A 23,341-nucleotide genomic window follows, 5' to 3' on the forward strand; every position below is an offset into this window, starting at 1 on the left:
GGAAAGTACACATGCACACACGGGCTAACACACTCGCAGTGTGTGCACATGCAAATGCAAAACAGGCCTACGGCGAGCAAACACGCACACTCACACCATCACTCACATGCAAATCCAATGAGTGACATCGACTCTTCCTCCTCTCTCCTGCAGCAGGAAAACACGGGGGCAGAGGTGTTCCTGCAGGCGAACTTTCTGCTACGTCTAACCTTTTTTTTTTCTTTCTTCCCATAATTCACTGTTCCACTCTTTCTTTACAGAGCACAAAGAAGGGGCAGACTGGAGGAAAGCGGTGCCCAGCTACACCCAGTCCAGCAGCACCATGGACTTCCGCACGTGGAGCTCTCTGCCCCGCGATGACAGCCTGGAGCCCCTGCCCTTCAACTGGGAGATGGCTTACACTGAGACGGGCATGGTCTATTTCATAGAGTAAGTGGAGGACACAAACACCATGGGTCAGGCTGTTTAGTGCTGCAGCAATCAGTCAGCTGGCTAATTAACGAGCATCAACTGAAAGTAATTCATTTAAAGGCGTTGTGTGCGATACTTGTCATCAGTCATTAGTGAGTGTAGTAGCTATAGGAGAGGCCGGTCAGTTCAGCCCCTTTAAGGAGAGGCCGGCGGGACTGCTGGCAGGGAAAATAGACATAACAGATTGTTTTTGGATAAAGTCACGTCACAGTAGAGAACTTTGAATGGCATAAAGGGATGTCTGAATGAAGAAGTGCTTTCAAAATGCCAAAGTGCAGTGATGTTTAGACCTGTGCCAATGGGTCAAATTGCAAAAGAAAAAAAAATCCAATCTTGATCTACTATCATGTCCCAAAAGTAGTGAAAACACCAAGGCAAAAAAATAAATGAAATGCTTGCAGAGAAACGGCAGCAGACATGGATTAAAAGCCTCCGCCTCTGTCAGGGGGTACGATCTGTTTCCACCAAGCGGCCCTGTTTGGTTCAGCACAGTTTGTCACTGTAAACCCCATCCTGCTTGTGTTTTCACTGCTGATGTCTCCTGAACAGCTCTTCATTCAGCACCAGTTTAGCTCTATAAAATTTGTATTATATGGCGATAAAATGCCAAAAGGAAACTTGAACCCAAATGGTAGCCAGCTCCTGTGGTACATATAAAAGAGTTGGCTTGCATGAATTAAAACCATGACTCATCATGACATTCAAGGACAAAGGGCAACACTGAAAGCTTTTCATACGAGAAAAGTTGATTTCGTTCTTCTCCCAGTTTGCTTCGGCATGGGTTTGTGATTGTTATGGATGGGGCTGCTGCTGTATCCAACGGCTGCTGCTGCCACGGTAGCTATAAGCTCAGATGTAGCGGAGGAAAGCAGCTGTGTAATCGTAACTGGACCATATTTTTATTAAAACAAGAGAAGAAAGAAAGAGCCACATGGAAAGCTTGTTCTGGCCAAGAAGATGTTTTTTTATGTCTCCCGGCTAGCCTTGACTTCAGTTTTATTACCAAGAAGCTTTCAGGTTTAAAAAGCTAGGGCAGAGTGAGCCTGTCAGCTCAAGAGATGTGCATGCGTATGAGGTCATTTTGTCTTCTCGCTTTTATTGGCCGATCATGAATGAGACAGACTGAACGTTCCTCCAAGTTTTTGAAAAGTCCTGCCCTTCCCAAATGCTTTCTATGGGAGCTTTCCCAGATATATGAGAAATATATCCATGCAGTAGATATTTGAAATACTTAATCTGGCGTGTCAAGTTAATAAAAGGCATGTTTTATGCCAAAACAAGGGAGAAAAGCTGTTAAAGAGGTGCAGCTGTAGCCTCATCATTTGCAGTAACAACTGCATGTCATGCAAATTGTTTAACCTATAGAAAAAAAAGTGCTTTTTGTAAGGACGAGTTATTATACTTGATGCATTTAGAAAGGTTCTTATAATCATTGTATCATGCAGGTCAATGTAGAGCTTTACTGACTTTTCTTCCATTCTCACTGATCTCTAACCGCTGCTCTTTACTTCCTGCCCCCCGTATGACTTTCATGTGCCACCAGGTTCATATGACCAAGATCAACCTATGCATCACCCAAGACCAGGAATTGTTTAATTTAAATAAGCAAATTCTTAGAAAAAATGAACACGGAAAGAACTATAGGCCTTCAAACCCAATTCCAAAAAAAAAGTTGAGATGTGGTGTAAAAAGTTAAAAAATAAAACATAAGGCAATGATTTTCAAAACTCATAAGCCTGTGTTTTATTAAAAAAACTAACATATCTGATGTTGAAACAGAGACGTTTCACCATTTCATACAAAATATTAGCTCTTTCTGAATTTTGATGGTAGGCAAAACATCTTGAAAAAGCAAGAACAGGGCCGTGTTTACTGTGAAGCCTTAGTATGTCTTATTGTGTAGCATCCCCGCTATTTATTCATCTACTTAATTTAAATAAACCAAAGAAAACAATTTATATCCAATGTAAAACCTTCTACTTTGAGTAAAAAGGAGCAGAAAGAAGAATAACTGTAAAATATCTGCACTGTCTCCACAAACATTAATCAACAAAGAATATACATACGTAATAAAACAGTTTTAACAACAGCCTGTAAATGTCTAGGAAGTGAGGAGACCAGTTTCTGGAGTTTTTGGGAGAGAAATTTTGTCCCATTCTTGTCTGATGAACGGTTCTAGCCACTCAGTGCAGTAAGCACAGCTTTTAGAGTAGAGTTTCTACTCCTGGTTGAATTTTTATTAATGATGGCTGACAGGTGGATTTCTGTGAAATAGATCAAGTGTTTCCATTTCAATTGCTTGAGCTTGCCTTTGTAGCTGCAGGGATTAAATAAAAGATACCATCAACACCACCACACATGATTCCTTTGAATTTAATGATATTCTGGGGGCCGTGTGAGAAGCTGTGGGGGGCCAGATGTAGCCTGTGGGGCAACAGTTGATGATCACTGGTCTAGTGCTTCTCAGACTGTTACTGTGTGTATTAACTGATAGAGACGTCAATATAAGGGCACTGTGGAATCTGTATGAGAGTCTGACGGTTAAATGATGGAGGGGCTTCATTACGGCGCTGTTGTGTAAAATAGGCTTAAATCTAGCTATAGATGACGTCACACAGCAGTGGATATAAATAATTAATTCCTGCATTGAGAAATACTACCAAAAAGGCCACGTTTTAAGCCGTTTACGAATATGTCAAGCATTCAAGTATCAAAATAAAAAATTCTCACTTCTTACTCTGAAAGTAGTGAAATATTCAGGCAAAAAAATAGTGAATAAAAAATAAGAGAGAGAGAGAGAAGTGGCAGCAGGCAAGAATTTAAAAAAGCTTCCATCATAACTCGAGACAAGCAGTGTCACACACACTCCGATTTTGCTTTTTAAATGTGGATTGAATAACGAAGAAAGATGGAGGAAAGGAAACTGGCACTCAATTAGGAGTTAGCTGTTGTGGCTCACATTGAGGAGTCGTGTCATAGCTTACGTTTGTTCGTGAACGCTCAAGATAACTTGATCGTTCTCCCTACAAGGTTTATTTGGTTGATAATGCATCACAGTTTCAATCAAAAGCATGTTTGTGACAAAATGAGGGATTTCATAAGCTAAAGGGGCTCAGCCTCTTAGTTCAGTGCAAGACTCCTATGGACTGTTGTCCCCCTTCATCTGGTGAGACAATGGTTGACATATTTAGAGCTTTAAAGTACTAACTTGCATCTATTCCCATTCATCCCTAATGGCTGTCCCCCACTACCTGCCACCCCAACAGATATTCAGGACCATGTGAATGTAAAACAACCTGCAACGTCAAATTCAAGCTCTGCCAATAAGTTTGATACGAACTTGATTAGTACTGTGTCTGATTGTCTTCCGAGCAGATCGGAGAGGGGAAGATCACTCTTAGCACACCCACGCTACAAGGAAAGCTTTCACCTGAGATCTACCTCCCAATGCTCACCTATGATCATGAACTCTGGGTAATGACTGACAGAATGAGGTCGTGGATGCAAGCGACTGAAATGAGTTTTCTCTGGAGGGTGGCTGCTCAGCCTTACCTCCAATTTACACATACAGCAAACACGCCGCGAACTGCCGGCGAATCGCACTGCAGAGCACACCGCTCCCTCTTTAGTCTATCAGAGCATTTCCACAGCTGCCGCTCCAGACCGGGAGTGGCGCTAACTGGACCGACACTTTGCTCCACTTCGTTCAAGATACGCTGCAGGTCTATTTTCATCGCCGGCCGCTGCCACACCGCGTCAATACCCGTCAATCAGAAAGCTCCAGAGGGGGAAGTCACAAGCATAGAATATCCGGTTCTTTCAAAATACAACCCAATGCACAAACTCCTGATCGTAAATCATTACTTTATCAACATTACGTCTCATCCTGCAGCGAGAGCAAAGGGTCACCGAGAGGTCAGTGGGTCACAGAGCTACAACAGCACCATTGATGAGGAAAAGTTAACTTTTGGGGGTATTTAGCCAAAGAATTTTGCTTAAAACCACAGATCCTTTAAGCAAACGTTAACCTTTTAACTTCCTAATGTACTCACCCAATGGTGGAAGAAATAATATCATGGACTTATACCAGAAGGGATTATAAATTAACTCCAAAAGGTAAAATAGTCTGCTGTTGACATACTACTCCTGCTTGAACTGGCAGTTCTCCTGTGATCTCTTGCTGCTGATGAGGGCTGTGCACCATGGTGCAGTGGTCTGGACTTGCTTCCGGTGGGCGAGATCGCTCGCCTTCGGTTGGACCGAATGCGGGGCGCTTCGGTGTGTGGTGCAGTCGTCCTATGTGGAAATTGCAGGTTAGAGACAGGGCGAGGTCCTCGGACATCCAGAGGGGACTAGGACTGGAGCCACTTGGAGCCAGTTGAGGAGCCTGATCAGGAATCCTCCCCGGAACCTGAGATCCTGATCTCAATGGGTTTTTATCTGGTTAAATAAAGGTTAATTAAAAAAAACCTCCCTTTAGAGGTCTTTCGAGCACATCTGACAGGGAGGAGGCCTCAGGGAAGATCCAGAATGTGCTGGATGGATTTTATATCCTGTCTGGTCTAGGAGCACTTCAGGATCGCCCAAAAGGAGTTGGCAAGTGTTGGTGGGGTGAGGGATGTCTGGGTTGACTTGCTCAGCCCTTTACTTTTAAAACATTTTGTATTAACTTGGGTTATCTTTAGCTAATGTTACTTTCTTATTACCTGAAACGTTTAAGTGGGACAAATATGCAAAAGAACAAGCAGTTAGGAAAGGGGTGAATACTTTTTTATTGCACTAAATGTGGAAGAAGAAAATAGGACTCAGAGACGAGCATGCATGCAGACAAGCAGGCAGAGTGAGAGAGGTAGTCACATATTGCAAATAAATGCTATCAGAATATATCAACAAATAATTATCTCCACTCATGAGAACTCCTTCCGTGGCCAAAGCCTGGCACCCTGTTGTCACAACATATTTAGCTCACCTCAGTGAGCCACACCATTGGGTGAAAAGTTCCCTCATTACCATGAACACGACAGTCCTAATCAGCCGGCCTGCTTCAATGAAAGCAGCGTATTAGTGCAACAAATCTGTTTTTATCTGGAAAAGTCCCAAACAAAACATGCAAATTAGTCCTGATTGAGTAAACCTATGTTAGGAAATTGCTTTATTTGTTTCAATTAAAATATTTGTCGGTCGCCAGAAGGTAGCAGTTCACTGATGGCAGTCAGGGACACAGAGAGAAACAGAAGCACTATCAGGGGGCTGCAGACATTTTGATCATGTGTTGTATGTTTTAAAGCTTGGATGATGAGAGTTGAAATGTGCTGCGTTTTTTCATCTTGGGAATTGTTCCTTGCTAATTATGTCATCTTCCAGCTGCTGTGGGAGCCAACTGTAAGATTATCTACATGCTTATGTAGCTTTATGTTTACTCCTCCTCTCTTTCTACATAATAGAAGCTGTCTAAATGTTGTCTGTCAGTATCTAATCAGCACAGCAGCGTGGTTAGATGTGATTCTTTGTGTGTAATGATGGGTTTGTGATCTACGAGTGCATCATTTCTCATTACTGGATGATTGGGAAAGCGGCAGCTTCACAACAACACGAGGAAGATCAGAATGAATTGGATAATTTGCACACATACTGATCGTTCTAGAATTGTAAACCGGGCTGAGAGGGGTTTGGATGATGCTAAGTCGCATATTTATTAAGTGGAAAAGCTTTAGAAAGGTGGAGAAAGTAGTCTGATTTTTTCCTGCTGCTGCTGTTGTTGTTTTCTGTACCTTATATAGAGACAAGTTAAGCTCTGTCACTGAAAAAAATCAATACTTTGAATGTAGCTCGATTCAGTAAACAAACCTCCTCACTGAGGCCTGCAGGAGTCTGTGTTTTATTCATATTTGGCTCTCAGCAGCTTGTCTCTGAAGATATCAGAGGACCATTGTGATTTTCCTCCTGATTACACACTCCAGCTCTTTAACACATGTGAGGATGAGCTGGTTTGTCGTGTTTTTCCCCCCTATGAATGTGATAATGTGACAGCTAAACTGGCGGATCAGGTGTAGGTACATGGATCCACTTCCTTTGTGCATGAGGGCGAATTAAACCAGGATAATGTGGTTGTATTGTCTCTGGACTTACTTTTGTTCATGCCACTGCTTTCACAGGTCTCTATTTATCTGCTGCTCTTTGTTGTTTCACAGCCACAACACCAAGACGACCACATGGTTGGACCCCCGCCTGGCCAAGAAGGCGAAGCCTCCAGAGAAGTGCGAGGATGGAGGTACATAGCTGCAGCACTCAGCTCAGTTTGACAGAGTATACACAGACTTTTTATTCAAACAGAAGGAGAAAACCCTTGAGTAAAGAAGATCTAAGTAAAAGAAGAAAATTTGACTTCTTCAATAAATTAAAGAGAAAGTGCACACTCTAGTATATGCTGGCAGTATAAACTTTAAAAGTAGCCCTGAGGAACATTTCTACTGGATGTTATTGTGTAGAACTAGTTGAACATTCGGCCATGGAGATATTTAAAAAGAGCTGCAACAGTTTATCACTACTAAGTTGAGTGAAAATTATTATTTGACTGTGAGGAAATTCTAGGGCTGCACCCAACAATTATTTTGTTATTTTTCAATCAATTTTTTAATCTTCTAGTTTATGGAAATCGATAAATCAAAAATCTATTTTTCGGGGTGAATCAAGCATTCTTTTAATTTAATCAATTTATTATAGTCGCAAATTTTGCAATTATCTTTATTTATATTTTAATTTTTGTCATTAAACGTCTGATGTTGTTGTATATGACTAGAAAAGACATGGGTTTTTAAAAGTAAAATAACTTTTGAATCATAAGGTAGCCACTTACTTTTTTCCCCCTCTGTAATCCCTTTGTTTCACCGTTCTAATGATGCTATCCATGCCTCTGTAGCCCCTACGGTAGCTTTTCTAACAAGTCCAGAACTTGGGTGACTATCCGGGGCATTTAAAGAGTAAATCCACGCCAGTAACTCTGACATTGAATGTCTTATTATCCTCTTTATAATCCATTTTCAGTTGTTTCTTCCCCTAGCTCGGCATCAGCCGCCATGTTGTGTTCCCAAAACAGACATCACATGGGCAGTGATGAACTATGGCAAGCTGTTCTGTTGTCATGAAACTGAAGGAGAGAGCCTGAATAGCTCATAATAGAGAGAAAAAGAGACAGCATGAGATGTGTCCCTCTTTGTCACTGCAGACTGGAACTGCTTTGAATAGCGACTCATAATCAACCAATATAAAAAACAACATAAATATGAGAATAAATTCATCACTGTGAGGTATCTACCCAATCTACCAATCATGGTTGTCTATGTGTTGTTGAAAGTATCATAACAGAGTTATTTGTGTCCCTGGCGCAGAGCCAGGCAGCTTCACCCTTGCCATAGTTCACAGGTAGGTCAGGGAGTTGGCTAATTGCTGGAGTGCTTGTCTATTTTTCACTTGAACCAGATGCAGCAGACAAAAGCATCTTACCTGCTGAAGGTGTGTTTTAATCCATATTTCACTTATCTTAGGTCCTGGATGATTAAAAGAAGCAGACTGTGGCTTTGTCTCTCTCAACACAGCAATAATAAAATACCTCCTATCTGTCAGTGTTGCAGTGCTAAAGGTTTGGAGAGTATGTGGTGACAGGTGCATTCTACTCCTGCCAAGTTTGTCACGAGAAAATTCTCAAATGCCTGTCATCATTGCAGACTATTATTTTGAAGAGCAACATTAGAAAATGGAGTGTTTTCAGCAGCAGTTTAACAGCAAAGACGTTTTGTAAATGGGAAAAGACACAACATCACATGAGTCAGAAAAGTTAAGAGTGAAATGCAGAATGAGAAAATGAAACCACGGGATGAAATGAAACTACGAGTGAGAGTTGTAACATAGCAGCATAGCAGATAGATGGGCCCTCCTTTCAGGTTGTAGCATTTTTCCAAATCTGAAAGGATCATATTTCTTCGGCTCATTTAACTGACACACCCGCACCATTATTAAGCAGATTTTACTTCCTCATTTTTCAAGATATTTAAGATTAATTTTATAAACTTAGAGATGTTTTTCACTGAGGTTTTCTGGTGGTTCATAGCACAGTGGCCTGTCATACAGCAAGCCTGAAATACATTTTTTAATCACTTTACATGGACTTTCAATGTGGCTGATACGATAAAGAGTACAGCAACACATTCCTTTTGAGAAGAAATGTTTGAATACTTAATGTTCTGTCAGGACTAAAAAGTTAACTACTTTATAGTTTCTGCTTTGAGGAGCTTGCAGGGCATCATGTTGTTAGGATTCTGTTCAGAGTTCCCTAATATTAGACTAGCAGGGTTTTCCTCTCAGTATGCTATATACTCTGACTGGGTGCAGCCATCTTTTTTCCCATGACGCATTGGATGTAAATCGACATATTAACATAATCGATGAAATCGATTATGTTGGCACATCACCCAAGCTCTAGGAAATCTCAATAACTGTTGCTGTCGTTCCTTTACCTTTGAGCCTGCACAGAACCCACCTGAGCTCTGCTGGCAATTTCAGTGAAAAAGTATATCAAAGAGCACGCTAGTCATTAACCAATATATGCTTGTTGCACATCAAATTAAACACAGCTAATTAGGCTACGAGCTTCATGTAAGCCACCTTTCTCCACACCTAACACAAATCAAACACCAAGCAAAGTAATGACCACTTAAGAAAATCATCATAGCACCTCCTAAACTAAGATTTTAGCCACTAATGATATGCTTTTTCAGGCTACTTCATGCCGTGCACACAAACAAGGTGTCATATCAAAGCTAAAACTCAGCCAATTTCAGAAATTCCATCCATGTTGCTCCACTTTGTGTTTTTGCAATTTGTAAATAAATCTGCTCCATTTGGAATCAAACTTCAGTTTCTTTGTATGCTTGTCTTTGTAGGAGAAATGATAGTTGGTCTGTTTAATTTTATTTGGGAAGAAAAGGAGGTCATACAAGGAGAGCAAAAATGTTGGATTTTGATAAAATGGACACCTTAAATATCAAGTTTGGTATCCTAGAAATTTTTAAATGGCACACATGGTACCAAATGTGTCCAAAATGTGTCAATTTCACACATTTTTGGAGATTCTGCCTGAATATTCTGTACAAAAACTTTTCCAAATTTGCTCTGAATTACATTAAAAGCACAAAAGTTGTCATAGGTAATGTTAAGTTTTATTTCTATGATTTGCTAGTGATGTAAAGCTGCAACTGCATCATTTCTAAGGGATACTCTTCTAACATTTTGAATCTTTTTTTTTTTTTGTCAACTTCATTCATCCTTATCAGTTAGCATTCAGTATTCAGAAAAGTATTCACCCACCATTTTATTGTCTTTATTGTCTATATTTTTTGACAAAAAAACTCCTAAATGTCTTGGTGAAAACAGATTTCTTCAAAGAATTGTCAGTTAAATAAAAATACGCAATGTAAAGAAAAGTGACCGCAAACATTTTCACCCCCTTCAAGTCAGGATTTAGTAGAGTCACCTTTAGCTGCAATCACAGCACTGAGTCTGTGTGGATAGGTCTCAGTCATGCTTGCACATCTGGACACTGTAAGTTGACTCCATTTGTCTTTGCAAAACTGCTCAAGCTCTGTGAGGTTACACAAGGATCAGACTTGAACAACCTTTTTCAAGTCCAGACACAAATTCGCTATTGGATTGAGGTCTGGTCTTCAACTTGGCTACTCAAGAATATTTACCTTGTTGTCTTTAAACCATTTCTGTGTAGTTTTCATTGTATGCTTCAGGTCATTGTCTTGCTGGAAAACAAATCTTCTCCCAAGCTGCAGTTCTCTTGCATACTAAATACAATTGTCCTTTAGTATTTTCCTAAATTTTGATAATTTATTTTACCCTCTACCTTTACCAGCCTCCCAGAGCTGACTGCCAAGAAGCATCCCCACAGCATGATGCTACCACCACTGGGCTTCACAGTGGAGATGGTGTGTTTGGGGTGATGTGCACAAACCTAACGTCTTGCTTGATGGCCAAAAAGCACCATTTTGGTCTCTTCAGACCAAAGAACATTCTTCCACATCACCATGGAGTCTCCCACATGCCTTTCTCTTCAACAGTGTCTTTCTCTTCACCACTCTTTCACAAAGCTTTGACAGGGGAGAAACCAGGGCAACAGTTGTTGTATGCAGAGTCTCTCCCATCTCAGCTGCTGAAGCTTGTAACTCCTTCAGAGTAGACATGGGTGTCTTGGTTCTCTCTCTAGTCTCCTTCTTGCACGGTCACTCAGTTTGGGAGAACGACCTGATCTAGGCAGATTTACACATGTGCCATATTCCTTCCATTTCTTGATGAGGGATTTAACTGAACTCCAGGTGATGTTTAGGGCCTTAGATTTTTTTGTATCCATCCCCTGATTGGCTTAAGCATTATAATAACCTTTTCTGGGTTGCTTTGAGTGTTCTTTATGTTGCAATGGAAGCCAGGAATGCTGATTTACCAGTGACTGGACCTTCCAGACACAGGTGTCTTTATACTATAATCACTTGAGACACATTCACTGCACTCAGATGAGCCCCATTTCCTAGAGTAAGACTACTAGCACCAATCTGCTGGACATCTGTTGAATTACGTCAGTCACTTTAAGGGAGGTGAATATTCATACAGTTACTTATTTATCTTACAAATTCTTATTTCCTTTGAAGGAGTCTGTGTTCACCTTGACAATTAAGACTTTTTTTTTTTGCAAAAACAGACAAATTATATTGACTTACATGGCTGATTTATAAAATCAATAAAGGGATAAAATATCCAACAGGGTGAGTACTTTTTTAGGCACTGTAGATGCTTCTACTTTAACATCCAACCAACTTTCACAAGACTGCCTCAAATAGATGCCTTGATTATTCAGATAGTCCCTGCAGTTGCAGAGATACATATTAATTATAGACATTTTTTTATTAGAGACCCTAAATAATGGCCAGTCCTTAAAAAGGTTAAGCAGAAAAATGTGTAGGATGTATCAATACTGTGAAATTTAAATCATTCTAACTTAAATAAAGATAGAAAATATTATTTTGAAATACTGAAGATAGACTGCTGCAATGTGGAAATAATTTGGATGGGGAATGTCTCTCTGCTCTGCGCCTACGACTTTGGCAATATCTGCTGGTTGTTTTTCATCCATGTCCCCTCAGTTCCTTCCTGTTGGTTACAGATATTACATTAATAAACACCTCGTCTTTGGTACCACGCTTCCCTCTTGTCAGTTTCATCAGAGGCTGTTTTCACAGATGCAGTCTTAAAATTTCTCTGCCCCTTGAATCCTCCTGATCTAGCTGATTATATAAACCTTGAGGTGCATACCCACCTCACGAAGCTATAATGTGAATATTTACCTTTATATCTTTCTTTTTGTTGCTCAGCTGAATCACCAAAATCAATAGAAGAGTGGAGGAGAACATACTGGCAAACAGAGGGTATAATGCTGCAGTTTAAGTGCACAGAGATTGCACTGGTTGTGTGCTAGAAATCTATGCTCGTGCACCAACTGCAGGAAATAAAAATCACCACCCCCTACCCCTTGCTTGCAGCCAGTCCTACTGATGATATCCTGCTACATTCTCAGTCCACTCTCTCTGGCTTCATGCAGAAAAAATTCAAGAGGGCTGGCAGGGAAACTTCTGGATCAAGTCCGAGCAAAAAATTTGGCAGCTCACCCTGAAGACTACAGACAATTTCAGGACTTTTATGCAAGTGTGAAAGTATAATAAGTCAAGTAATTCTCACTATGCTACATCTGTTGCGATTGAATAACAAGGCAAGGCAACCTAATTTATAGAGCACATTTCAAAAAGCAATTCAAAGTGATGCACAAAGCAAAAACAAGGCATATGGAAACAGAAAATACAGTTACAGGGGCAGACACAAGATATTGAAATACATAACACATCAAAAAACAGTGTTAGCATTTAATTTTATTTGTGGCAACACAGTGAAGATGCTATTATTTTTAACTGAAAACACTGTTATTTTCAGTCCCTAGGCTTGGCCATGGATATCTATGAGGTGTTAATGCTGCACATTTTTATTGTGAAACGGCAATGATGTCATCTTCTGCTGCCAGAGTAGTTAAAATTGTTTTTTTTATTGTCCTCATGAATGCACTTTAAGTCCACTCGAAGCTCACTTTGAAGTGAATAGTGTGTAGGGAAACAAGTGTGTGATTTTGGACACAACCCAAGTGTTGGTTTCTGCAATATTTGGCAAAAATGCCTCAATGCATTTTTTTTAATGCAGGCACAAGATTTGAGGTCACGGTGACCTTTGACCTTGTAGCCTTAAAATCAAATCCGTTAATCCCTGAGTCAGCGTGGACATATGTGCAAAGATTGAAGAAAATCACTCAAAGCAATCTTGTGATATCTTTGTTACATGCAAGGGGTGACCAGGAGGCCCAGTGACCTTGACTTTTGACCCTGCAACCTCCAAAATCTAATCAGACTATCCTTGAGGCAAAGAAAAGACCTCCTAAAAGTTTCAAGAACATTCCCCTTGCCATTCCTGAGACACCACATCCACAGGGTATGACCATGAGATTCAGTTAGCTTGATTTTTAACCAAGGTGTTCCAAAATTCAATCTGTTAATTCGTGTTGTGAAGAAGATATTTGTGCAAAGTTTGCAGGAAATACCTCATATCACCTTCAGAAAAAATTGAGATGAGACCACATGACCTTAACCATTGACCTTGTACCCCCAAAATGCAATGTGTTAATCTTTGTTGCAGAGAAGACATTTGTGCAGTCTGAAGAAAATCCCTAAAAGTTTTCTTGAGATATCATGTTTACAATTATTATGAAGCCAAATGGCCTTGAGTTTTGGCCTTTGTTCTTCAAATCTATTAAGATCCGAAATTAAAATTAAAAATGTAAGTTTCTCAAAGCATTCTTGGCACATCTCATTCACAATGAATGACAATGAGAAAGAGTAGGCTTGACCTTTGACCTGTTACCTCCAGAATCTAATGAGCCACTAATGGCAGGTGACATTTGAGCACAATTTGCACAAAATGCCCTCAAGTATTCACAATCATCACAATCAAAAGAATAAGCTTGATGCCTAATAGACTTAACCTTTGACCTTTTACCCAAAATCTAATCTGTTAATCCATGTTGCAGAGAAGACGTTTGTGTAGAGTTTAAAGACAATCCCCCTAAGTATTCTTCAGATATTGTGTTTACAAGCAAGAGATGAAAACATCTAATCAGTTCATCCTCAAGTCAGAGTGGGCATTTGGGAAAAGTTTAAAGAAAATCCCTCGATGTTTTCTTCAGATAGCATGTTCACAAACAAGGTGGGGTTGTGGAGTTCAGTAGGCTATCTTTGACTTTTGACCTGTGACAGTCAGTCAGTTAGTATGGACATTTCTGCAAAGTTTGAAGAAAATCCCACCATTCATTATCGAGATATCTTGTTCATAAGCAAGGGATAAAAATGAGTTCCAATGACCTATGACCTCCAAAATGTTAATAGTTCATCAATGGTACATACTTGACATTTGTGCAAAGTTTGCAGAAAATGCCTTAAAGCACTTTTGAGATGTTATCTTCAGAATGGAAGACCATGAACCTTGAAGACATTAACCTCTGACCTTGTACCCCCAAAATCTAACCTGTTAATCCTTGTTGCGGAGAATATTTTTGTGCAGAGTTTGAAGAAAATCTCTTAAGTTCTCTGACATTTCATATTTACAAGCAAGGGATGAAAACAAGGTGCAACAACCTTGACTTTTGACCTATGACCTCCAAAATGTCAATAGTTTATTATTAATGCAGACTTGACATTTGTGCAGAGTTTGAAAAAAAATCCCCACAAGTGTTCTTGAGGTATCTGGGTTGCAAGCAAGTGGTAAAAATGAGTTGCAGTGACCTTGACCTTTGGCATATGACATTCAAAATCTTAGTAGTTCATCCTTGACACAGACTTGACATTCGTGAAAAGTTTAATGAAAATCTCTTTAAGCATTCTTTAGATATCATGTTCACAAGAAGGGCAAACAACCCAAAAAAATAATTAGTTAAGTATTTAATCATTGATTAACCTAGATAATTATATTATCTTATTAATTCTATTCTAATATTAAATTTATTAATTGTTAATTATCTATATGTTAATTATATTAACATATAGAAAGACTGCTGTTTTAAGAATGTAAAGAGTAGAGGGAGAACATTCTTAGAAACTAAACAACATTTTGACAGACCACCAAAGTTCAGTAACTAAGAATCCCTACTAACTCCCATCTCTGTCAGGAATGCCATCCCTACTGTAAACACACTGTGTATGCATCTATCTAGATCTATTATATATTCCCTACATTATGTGATCTGTCTCTTTACCCATGTTGGCACATTTAATCAAATACCCAAACAGGGTAAAGCATGACTGTGTGTCTTCTCTCTGCGATGACGTGTAACCTAAGAGTCACCCCAGGCATCACCGCCATGTGGCCTAATTTTTGGGAAATCTCGAGCAGTGGTTGAGGAATTCCAGACGTGCCTTTATATCCCCCGGATGCTAATGTGGGCTTAAGTGCTGGCAGAGACAGAGAGCGGCCTCCGCTGAAAGACTTGGACCCTTCCAGCCGGATTTTAATGGATTTTTACAGGCAGATAGAAAGCAAGTTGGTGTGATGCCTCTGAAAAGCAAATCCAAAGCTCTGTCTTGCGTGAACAGCTCTTCTCTCTCTCTCTCTTCTCTTCTTTCTCTCCCTCCGCCTGATATGTTCATCAGGGCATGACGTACATCAGGCCTGCCAGCCGGCCTGCTTGTTGAAACCTGGGAAATGTTCACTAAATTATTGTGGGCTTTTTCATGCCTGCTTTCTTGTACTCTGCATTTCAGAGATGGGGAAGAAATACACTGCTAACTATTTCTGTACTTACAGCCGTCTAAATGGGTTAAATCTTGCGCTGATCATGTGACAACCACCAAAGAGTTGCAATAAATAATCGAGAGTCGTGTGTTCATGTTTTGTCACTAACATACATGACTCCAGTAAAATATAGCTGGCTTCAAGCATGAAAATTTATAAAACAAAACATACATTTAAGGAGAGAGCTATAATAGATTTTTTTATTCTGGTTATGAAGCACACTGAGTTTACCACTTTAGCTTCTTTATGGCCAACAAAGCAGACGGAAAGAAGGTCGATTATGTCTAAGGAGGGATTTTTAATGTCAGCAGTGTCAGTGTCAGACAAGTGGATTTACAGCACTCAGACTGAAAGTGCCTTTATGTGTATTTAACGCAGACAGAAATTCACAGTGAGTGATACCGACACTTGAAAAACAGCAGAAGGACCTTTTTTGTAAAAAAAAAAAACTCTGTTAATAATGTATTTACAGGACAAAATCAGCTGACAGAGAAGCTGAATAGAAAAAAAAAACAAGATACTAAGAGAAGCTTTAAAACACGAAGCTAAAAGTCAGTGAGTGCTTGCTAAAGTGATCTAGAGAGCATGAAAAATAGATTACATGCAAAATATATTAATAGATATCATTATATTACAGCATGACTAGAATTAAATTTATTTCTTTGCATCCATGATAGTCAGAGTTGGTGGGTGTGTCAGGTTGGGTGCACAGTGGCTGCGTAACTGCTGCGTTATGCCTTGATTTTCATTTTGGCAGGCATGCTAACAAGTCAGAGTCGAAACAGACAGGGAAAGACTAAATAGAGAACCATTTTACCTTGTTTTTGTACATTTGTCCATCCACATTGGTTATATATGTAGAATACTCTTCCAGTAGCTGGTCACCTCAAACTGAGCACCTGGGGAAGAAGGGCCTCAGAGAGAGAGGTGACCAAGAACTTGATGGTCACTCTGTTAGGCCTTTCAGAGTTGGGGGGCTCCGTGCCGGTTCCTGAACCTATTTTTGAACTGGCTGGTGTGTTAAAACCAGAGAAAAATTGGTTTGGAACCTGAAAAGTTCAATCAACCTTTATTAATACTCAAGATATCATTGAGGAGCACCCTCATTTACAATAATGTTGAGTCAAGTACAGAAGAAATTCAGAAAATGTCAATAGAAACAAAGGAGAGACTGCCAAAATGCATTGAAATCATCAGACTGGTGATGATGAAAATGACTATAAAGGTCACACTTACATAAAACAATTACAGATATAAATTTGAAGTTTTAAAAAAACATTTCTAATGTTTGTCTGAGAGCACTCTGACTGAGGTCCAGAGATCTTGTGTGAGATGGGATAAAGTTCCAGAAGGACAACCATCACTGCAGCCGTCCACCTATCTGGGCTTCATGGCAGAATGGCTAGATGTAAGCCTCTCCTCAGTGCACAGTGCATGAAAGCTTAATCAGCTTAATTTCAAGTGTTTCTGCAAAGGGTCTCATAAATGTGATATTTCAGGTATTTCTTAGTTTTTAAAATCTACTATTCTGATATCTCTGTCATTTTGGGGCACTGAGTGTAGATTAATGAGAATATATATTTTTTTGACTGTAGCATCAGGCAGCACAATAATAAAAGGGGGTCTTAATGCACTTTCCATTATGAAAGTCAAAGGTCATGTCATTGGGCCTCAGGTTCATTGCTTTTGAATGTGATATAAATATTTAACCTCCTTAATACTTCAGTTTTAATGCCATTAACATTTGGTGTAACATTGCCATCTCTGAAATGATAGCCCTTAATTCCTGTACAAGTACACGTGAGAAAACTCTGTTCTGCAGTCTCAGTATCACGGACTCTGAAGTGTTTAACTTCCCTCCCTTTTCTCTAACATGCTGTGTGTGCAAGCCTCGTCTCCTTTGCTCCTCTCTGTTATCTTTATGTATGCTCTCGATTTGCATCTTTACACAAAACAATACCAAACTGTTTTTCTTTTTGCAGAGCTACCTTACGGCTGGGAGGAAATAGATGATCCACAGTATGGCACATACTATGTCGAGTAAGTTTTATAGATTTATTGATATCTGTAATTTCCAACCACTCCAATTGCTATCATTTGTGCAAATTGTTTTATCTAACTGCTGTTCATAACATACAAATGCATTTCACCGGAGGGCTCAGAGCACAAGTACATATTATGCTGCTTAGTGTACATTAGCAGTGGACCGGTATGAATCAATACAGTCTAAAAATAAACAGATGGATGTAGCAAACAGCTCATTTTGTTTGTGAGGAGAGTAGCTGAGGTTCCGGATCAGGATTGTGCTGTTGCTTGTAGCAGTGGGTGGCAAAATAAAGCTCTGCTGGTAACATGGCAGTGACCTGTGTGTGAACACAATGCTGGTTGTGTTCCTCTTGTCTCCTGCCAGTGATTGTTTGACAAGCGTGTGTATAAGATGTGTCTGTGTATGTCTCAGCACTCTCTTATGTGCATATATTTGTCTGCGTGCAAAATGTGATTTAGTGCTTTTCTTCCATGCAGAAAATCAGTGAAACACAGTCATTGTCATGGCAGTGGAGAGAAGTGGGGCTATTTTCACATATATATGGAGGGGGAAAACAGGGAGGGGAAGCAATCTGTTGCAATGAAAAAAAGAAATGGAAATGCATTTGGTTTATTGCTCCTGCAGCAGAAAGCATCCCTCCTAGGTTAATGTGACACAAGAGAGAAACATGGACAGCCTGGACAAAAGGAGTCAATTCACCATATTTACATTGAAGCCATTTTTCTCCGATGTGTCCCTGAGGGGAAGCTAATTGCCTTAATATAGTTCGACAGTTGTACTCCAGGTCATAACTCTTATAAACAATCATTATCCTTTCGCTGCTTCTCTATTGATCAGCAACTGAAAAGAGAATAAATATTTAAGATCAGGGGAGCTGGGTTATAGTTCTAGGAAGAAAACAGTTCAGTCCTGTCTCTTCATGGAAGCAGCCTTAGAAAGATAACATACTTCAGCCATGTACAAAGGACTGAATATTTATGATGACCTCTAATGGTTAGATCCAGCCCCATGTACGTGGGCAGCCTGGGTTCAGGTCCGGCTTGTGACTCCTTACCCGCATGTCTCTCCCCCACTCTCTCATCACGGTTTCTGATTCCTTCCACTCTCCTTCTCTCTAAATAAAGGCATAAAAGCCAAAAATACTTTTTTTAAATGCCTTGATATTGAATTTATTAGTTGTCTTGTTACTTAAAGGGGACATACTATGCAAAAATAACTTTTTCAGGCTTTTCTAACACAAAAATGTGCCCCTGGCCTGTCCACAATCCCCTTGAAATACCAGAAAAATCCATTCTCTCTCCCCCTCTCTTTCTACACCTTTTAGAAAATGTGTGAAAATGTTTAGAAATGTGTTTACACCTGGCGACCTCACCAGGAGTGTTAACACCCGCCCCCAGGTTTGGTTGGCCTTCCCCCACTTGGAGGAAAGTTCCGCCCTCCTCTACTGACCCTCTCAGCTACCAGCTGAGATGCTGGATAGCTCAGCGGATTACCTTGCCTAATTACGGTCTGGGAGATTGATGGTTCCCAGTCAGGTCCTAAACTCTGGATAAAAGTATCTGTAACATCAGGAGTGCTGCATCCATTTCCTGAGAGGGGTGTGGTCAGGGGCGGAGTCAGACAGCTAATTAATATTTAAAACCACAGACACAGAAACAGCTCGTTCTGAGAAGGGCTGAAATAGAGGAGGTTTTAGACATCCAAAAAATCCTATACTAGAGTGTTTTCTCAGCAGCAACTTCACAGGCACGTTTTGGGGACCTTTGAGAGCAGTACAAACTTGTCTTAAAAGGGTAAAATATGTCTCCTTTAAGTTGAATGAGGAATAAATGCTACATGTAGTAGCCTACTGAGCACTCTGAGGGATCAAAAAATTTACTCCATACATTTTTACACTCTAACCTATTTAGATATTAGAATTCACCCACTTCTTAGCTGACAGTTAGGCTTGAATGTGTGTAATACTAAAGCTAATAGCATTTAGCAGAACAAACTAGGTAAAAATGAAACGTCACACAAATAGGTCTGTCTAAACTAGTGTTCAATCACCATTATATAGTAAATAATCTTGTTTTTATTAACTTAGAATGAGCCTTTTATTCTTACATAGGGAGGGCCCCCGTCACGAACACCACCATATTGGAATAGTGAATGCTAATTTGCAAGACCTGTCCCTAGAAGGGCTTTTATGAGAATAAAAAGAAAACAGTTGACTTAAATAGAACTTACACAGTTTCACTTAACAATTCTTCATCCGCCTCCCCCTCTGTCATTTGGGGTTCCCCAAGGTTCGGTCCTAGGGCCCCTCCTGTTCTCCATCTATATGCTTCCCTTAGGTAATATTTTTTTTTTTCATTTCACTCTTATGCATGTGAATCATTTTATCGCACAGTAGTTATGCATTAACAAATACATTTTCAAGTGACTCAGTGTCCCTTCAGATTTTATTTTGATTTCTTCTTACTTGCTGATCAATGTGGAAACCGTTGAACAATGAAAATTAGTTGAATGTGATTTTCTATTCACAAGGCAGCACTGAATTTTTCAACTCTAAAAGTAGAGAAAATGTGACCGTGTCACTGTGGTTAAAAGACACATTGTTGGAGCTTTTTGCTGCTGGTGTTTTATCTTAAAATGAGTTAAACAATGGCTGTGGTTTCTATGCCGGGGGGACAACAGGCTGTTTACCTTTTTGTAGAGGAACAGGATGTTGCTGGCAGTCGTGAGGTTCATTTCCTACAATATTAAATGGCTGAAAGCCAAAGTGGTTCCCCCACATGAAGAGGAGGCATGCCTGCCTTTACCGTATGTGTGCTGTGTTTATTAATGTATAATGGAGCCACTATAGCTTCCCTCGATTAGAAAATCATTTATAGGGAAGGTGCATACATAATTAATAGAAGAAAAATGGTGCAGCTTGCTCAATAAGTCAGAGGTGTGTGCATGTGTATGTGCGTCACTACTTTTAAATCCCTGCCTGTTTATGTTGCAGCCACATCAACCAGAAAACCCAGTTTGAAAACCCGGTCCTGGAGGCAAAGAAGAAGCTGAGCCAGGAGACAGCGGCAATCCAGCAAGCCGCAGCTGTACCTTCCCAAGGTAAAAACAGAGCATGTCCCCTTCTTCAACTTCCTCTGTAGTTGGATTGTTGGACTAAAAGAAAAAAAAATAACTTTTAGGATTTTCTAACTGCAGAGAGGTTGTCTAAAGGACACTCAGACTTAAATTTTACCTCAAACTGTTACACTACTGCTGAACACATGGGACATGACCTTTAAGGCACTGTGACACACCGAACTCTGTATGAGGGGTTTTTTATTTTCTCCTGCAGGTTTATTAGACATGCAAATACATGTGTAAACATGACTATTTCATCCTTCTTACTAGCAAACAAAGACATTGACAGGGCAGGTCAAATGAAACAATTGCAAGAAACTGATCAAAGTTATTTAAAAAAGGGCAATAATCGATCCTATCTACCATCAGTGTCAGGTTAGATCTTTTTACAGCGGATGCCTTCATCACTGTCTGTCTTTTATTACAGTAGATGTTTGATATATTACAATGCTGCACCTGTGGAGTTAGACAGCCTTGTGTAGTGCTGGCTGGGTTTCAATGAGAGAAAAAGGGAACAGAAGAGGAAGAGGCCAGCTTGTAGCCTCACACCTGGAAACTAGTGGTGAAACGACACACCAGAGAGGCCATGTAATCAGACATTTCTCTGCTCAGGTGTGTGGGGACTGAGAAAGGCGCCATCTCGCCCCTGATTACCCATTACACAACCTAGTGAGCTGTCAGACAGTCACTGTGATGAAACCAGAGTATCATCAGCATAGACGTTTCACCTCAGGCTAGAATTCAGATTTTTATGGTTGTCTAAGATATGAGATTCCCAGGGAGTTTTATTGCATGGAAATTGCTTCTGTTAAAACATGGATACCATATGAATATATACAGATACCCATGTAAATGAACCTATATGATGTTAGATGCTGCAATATGTGAATAAATCCTGTTTTTTTTCTACATTTGATTTCTTTATACTAAAGTTCATATCAATAGATTAAACTGATAATGTAGGGGGACTTGGCAACTCAGCTTATCATCCCTCTTTTTCTATTCCAGTGTTAATATTATGAGCAGTAGTAGTGGCAGTCATACTAATAGAAATAGAAATAGTACAACCCCAATCCAAAATAGTTGGGTTATAAAATGAAAAACAGAGCAGAATACAGTTCTTTTCAAATCTCCTAAACCCTTATTTTATTCACAATAGAACATAAACTTCAGATCAGATGCTGAAGCTGAGACATTTTACCATTTCATGAAAAATATTAGCTCATGTTGAATACGATGGCAGCAACATGTATCAAAAAAAGTTGGGACAGGTCCATGTTTATCGTTGTGTAGCATCCCCTCTTCTTTTAACATCAGTCTGTAAACACCTGGGAAATGCGTCCAGTTGCATGAGTTTTGCAGGAGGGATGTTGTCCCATTCTTGTCAGCTGTAGGATTCTAGCTGCTCAACAGTCCTGGGTCTTCTTTCGTTTGTGTTTTATGGTGCTTCAAATGTGTCTTTTAGGTGAAAGGTCTGGATTGCAGGCAGGCTGGTTCAGCCCCCAGACTCTCCTACTGTAAAGCCATGCTGTTGTGATCAAGGTTATTATTGTTAACTAAAACTAACTAAATAACTACAACTAAAGTGTAAAAATCTATTTTGATTTTTAAAATGTCTCAGTTTCAACATCTGTTGTGTTGTTTATGTTCTATTGTAAATACAAAATATGGCTTTAAGGCAGGGGTGTCAAACTCAATCACAGCAGGGGTCGAATTCTGAATTTTGGTCTAACCCTGAGGGCCGAACAGGGTCAACATTCAACCATAAACGGTCAACCTCATTTTCACCAGCAATTAATTATGGGGGAAAGAAAACCTTAGCCCTGATGATAAATGCTTTTGAGATTTGATGAAGTTAAAATAATAAGTTTAAAGGCTCAAAATCTGAGATGAAAAGTTGAACTTGTTAGGTCAAAAGGTCAAAACATGGCATATAAAGTCAAAATCATGTTTTATTTTGAAGAAAAATATATGAGACAGAAGTGGAAATAATCATTTTAATGGTCAAATCTTGAGATAAAATTAAGAATCATAGGTTTAAAATGTCACAGCGTATAAAATTTTAACTTTTAGAGTTTAAAAGGTCAAAATATGACTTAAATTCTAAAATGGAGGATTGCAAAGGTGAAATTCTAAAATTAAAAGTAAAAGTAAGGAGCTAAAAAGGTCAAAATGGGAGATTAAATTCAAAATGATGACTTTAAAAGGTCAAAATATTTCTTAAAATTTAAAACTTAAAATTGTGAATCTAAAAGGTCAAAAATAAGATAAACATTCAAAATTATGAATTGAAAAGGTCAAAATATGGAATAACAATTTAAAAACATAAACTTGCATCATAACTGCAGAATTAAAAATATGAATAAAAACATAACTTAATATCTTCTCCCACATTCCTGATGTATTATAACGCTTTACTTTTTCTAATTTTCATGACTTAACAAGGATCATCAGGGTTAAGTTTACATTTTTAAACTGGAGGAAATCTGCAGACCTTAATCCAGTGGGCCAGTCATAATAAAAATATGATGTCATGTGGTGGGCTGGGTGTAACTGTACCATGGGCCGAATTTGGCCCACAAGACTTGAGTTTGACACCCCTGCTTTAAGGGATTTGCAAATCATTGCATTCTGTTTTTAATCACAGTTTACTCTGTGACCCAACTTTTTTGGAATTGGGGTTGTTGACTATAATATGCAACCTTCATAGTCATGAACCAAGGATAATAATATGCATACAGCAATGCTGAAAACCTGGCAGTTGTATTT

General features: G+C 39.4%; 1 protein-coding gene across 2 annotated transcripts in view; it reads left to right on the forward strand.

Annotated features, from left to right (window-relative positions):
- Window positions 1-23,341, forward strand: part of LOC121506925 (membrane-associated guanylate kinase, WW and PDZ domain-containing protein 3) — a 395,012-nt gene that overhangs the window by 317,490 nt on the left and 54,181 nt on the right. For both annotated transcript variants that reach the window (XM_041782974.1, XM_041782975.1), the window contains exons 5-8: window positions 261-429; window positions 6,663-6,742; window positions 17,391-17,448; window positions 20,448-20,554. In XM_041782974.1, the coding sequence (XP_041638908.1) occupies window positions 261-429; window positions 6,663-6,742; window positions 17,391-17,448; window positions 20,448-20,554 (414 nt within the window). The remainder of the gene's footprint in view (window positions 1-260; window positions 430-6,662; window positions 6,743-17,390; window positions 17,449-20,447; window positions 20,555-23,341) is intronic.

The sequence above is a fragment of the Cheilinus undulatus genome, linkage group 3, assembly GCF_018320785.1.
Source record: "Cheilinus undulatus linkage group 3, ASM1832078v1, whole genome shotgun sequence".
Classification (NCBI taxonomy): domain Eukaryota; kingdom Metazoa; phylum Chordata; class Actinopteri; order Labriformes; family Labridae; genus Cheilinus; species Cheilinus undulatus.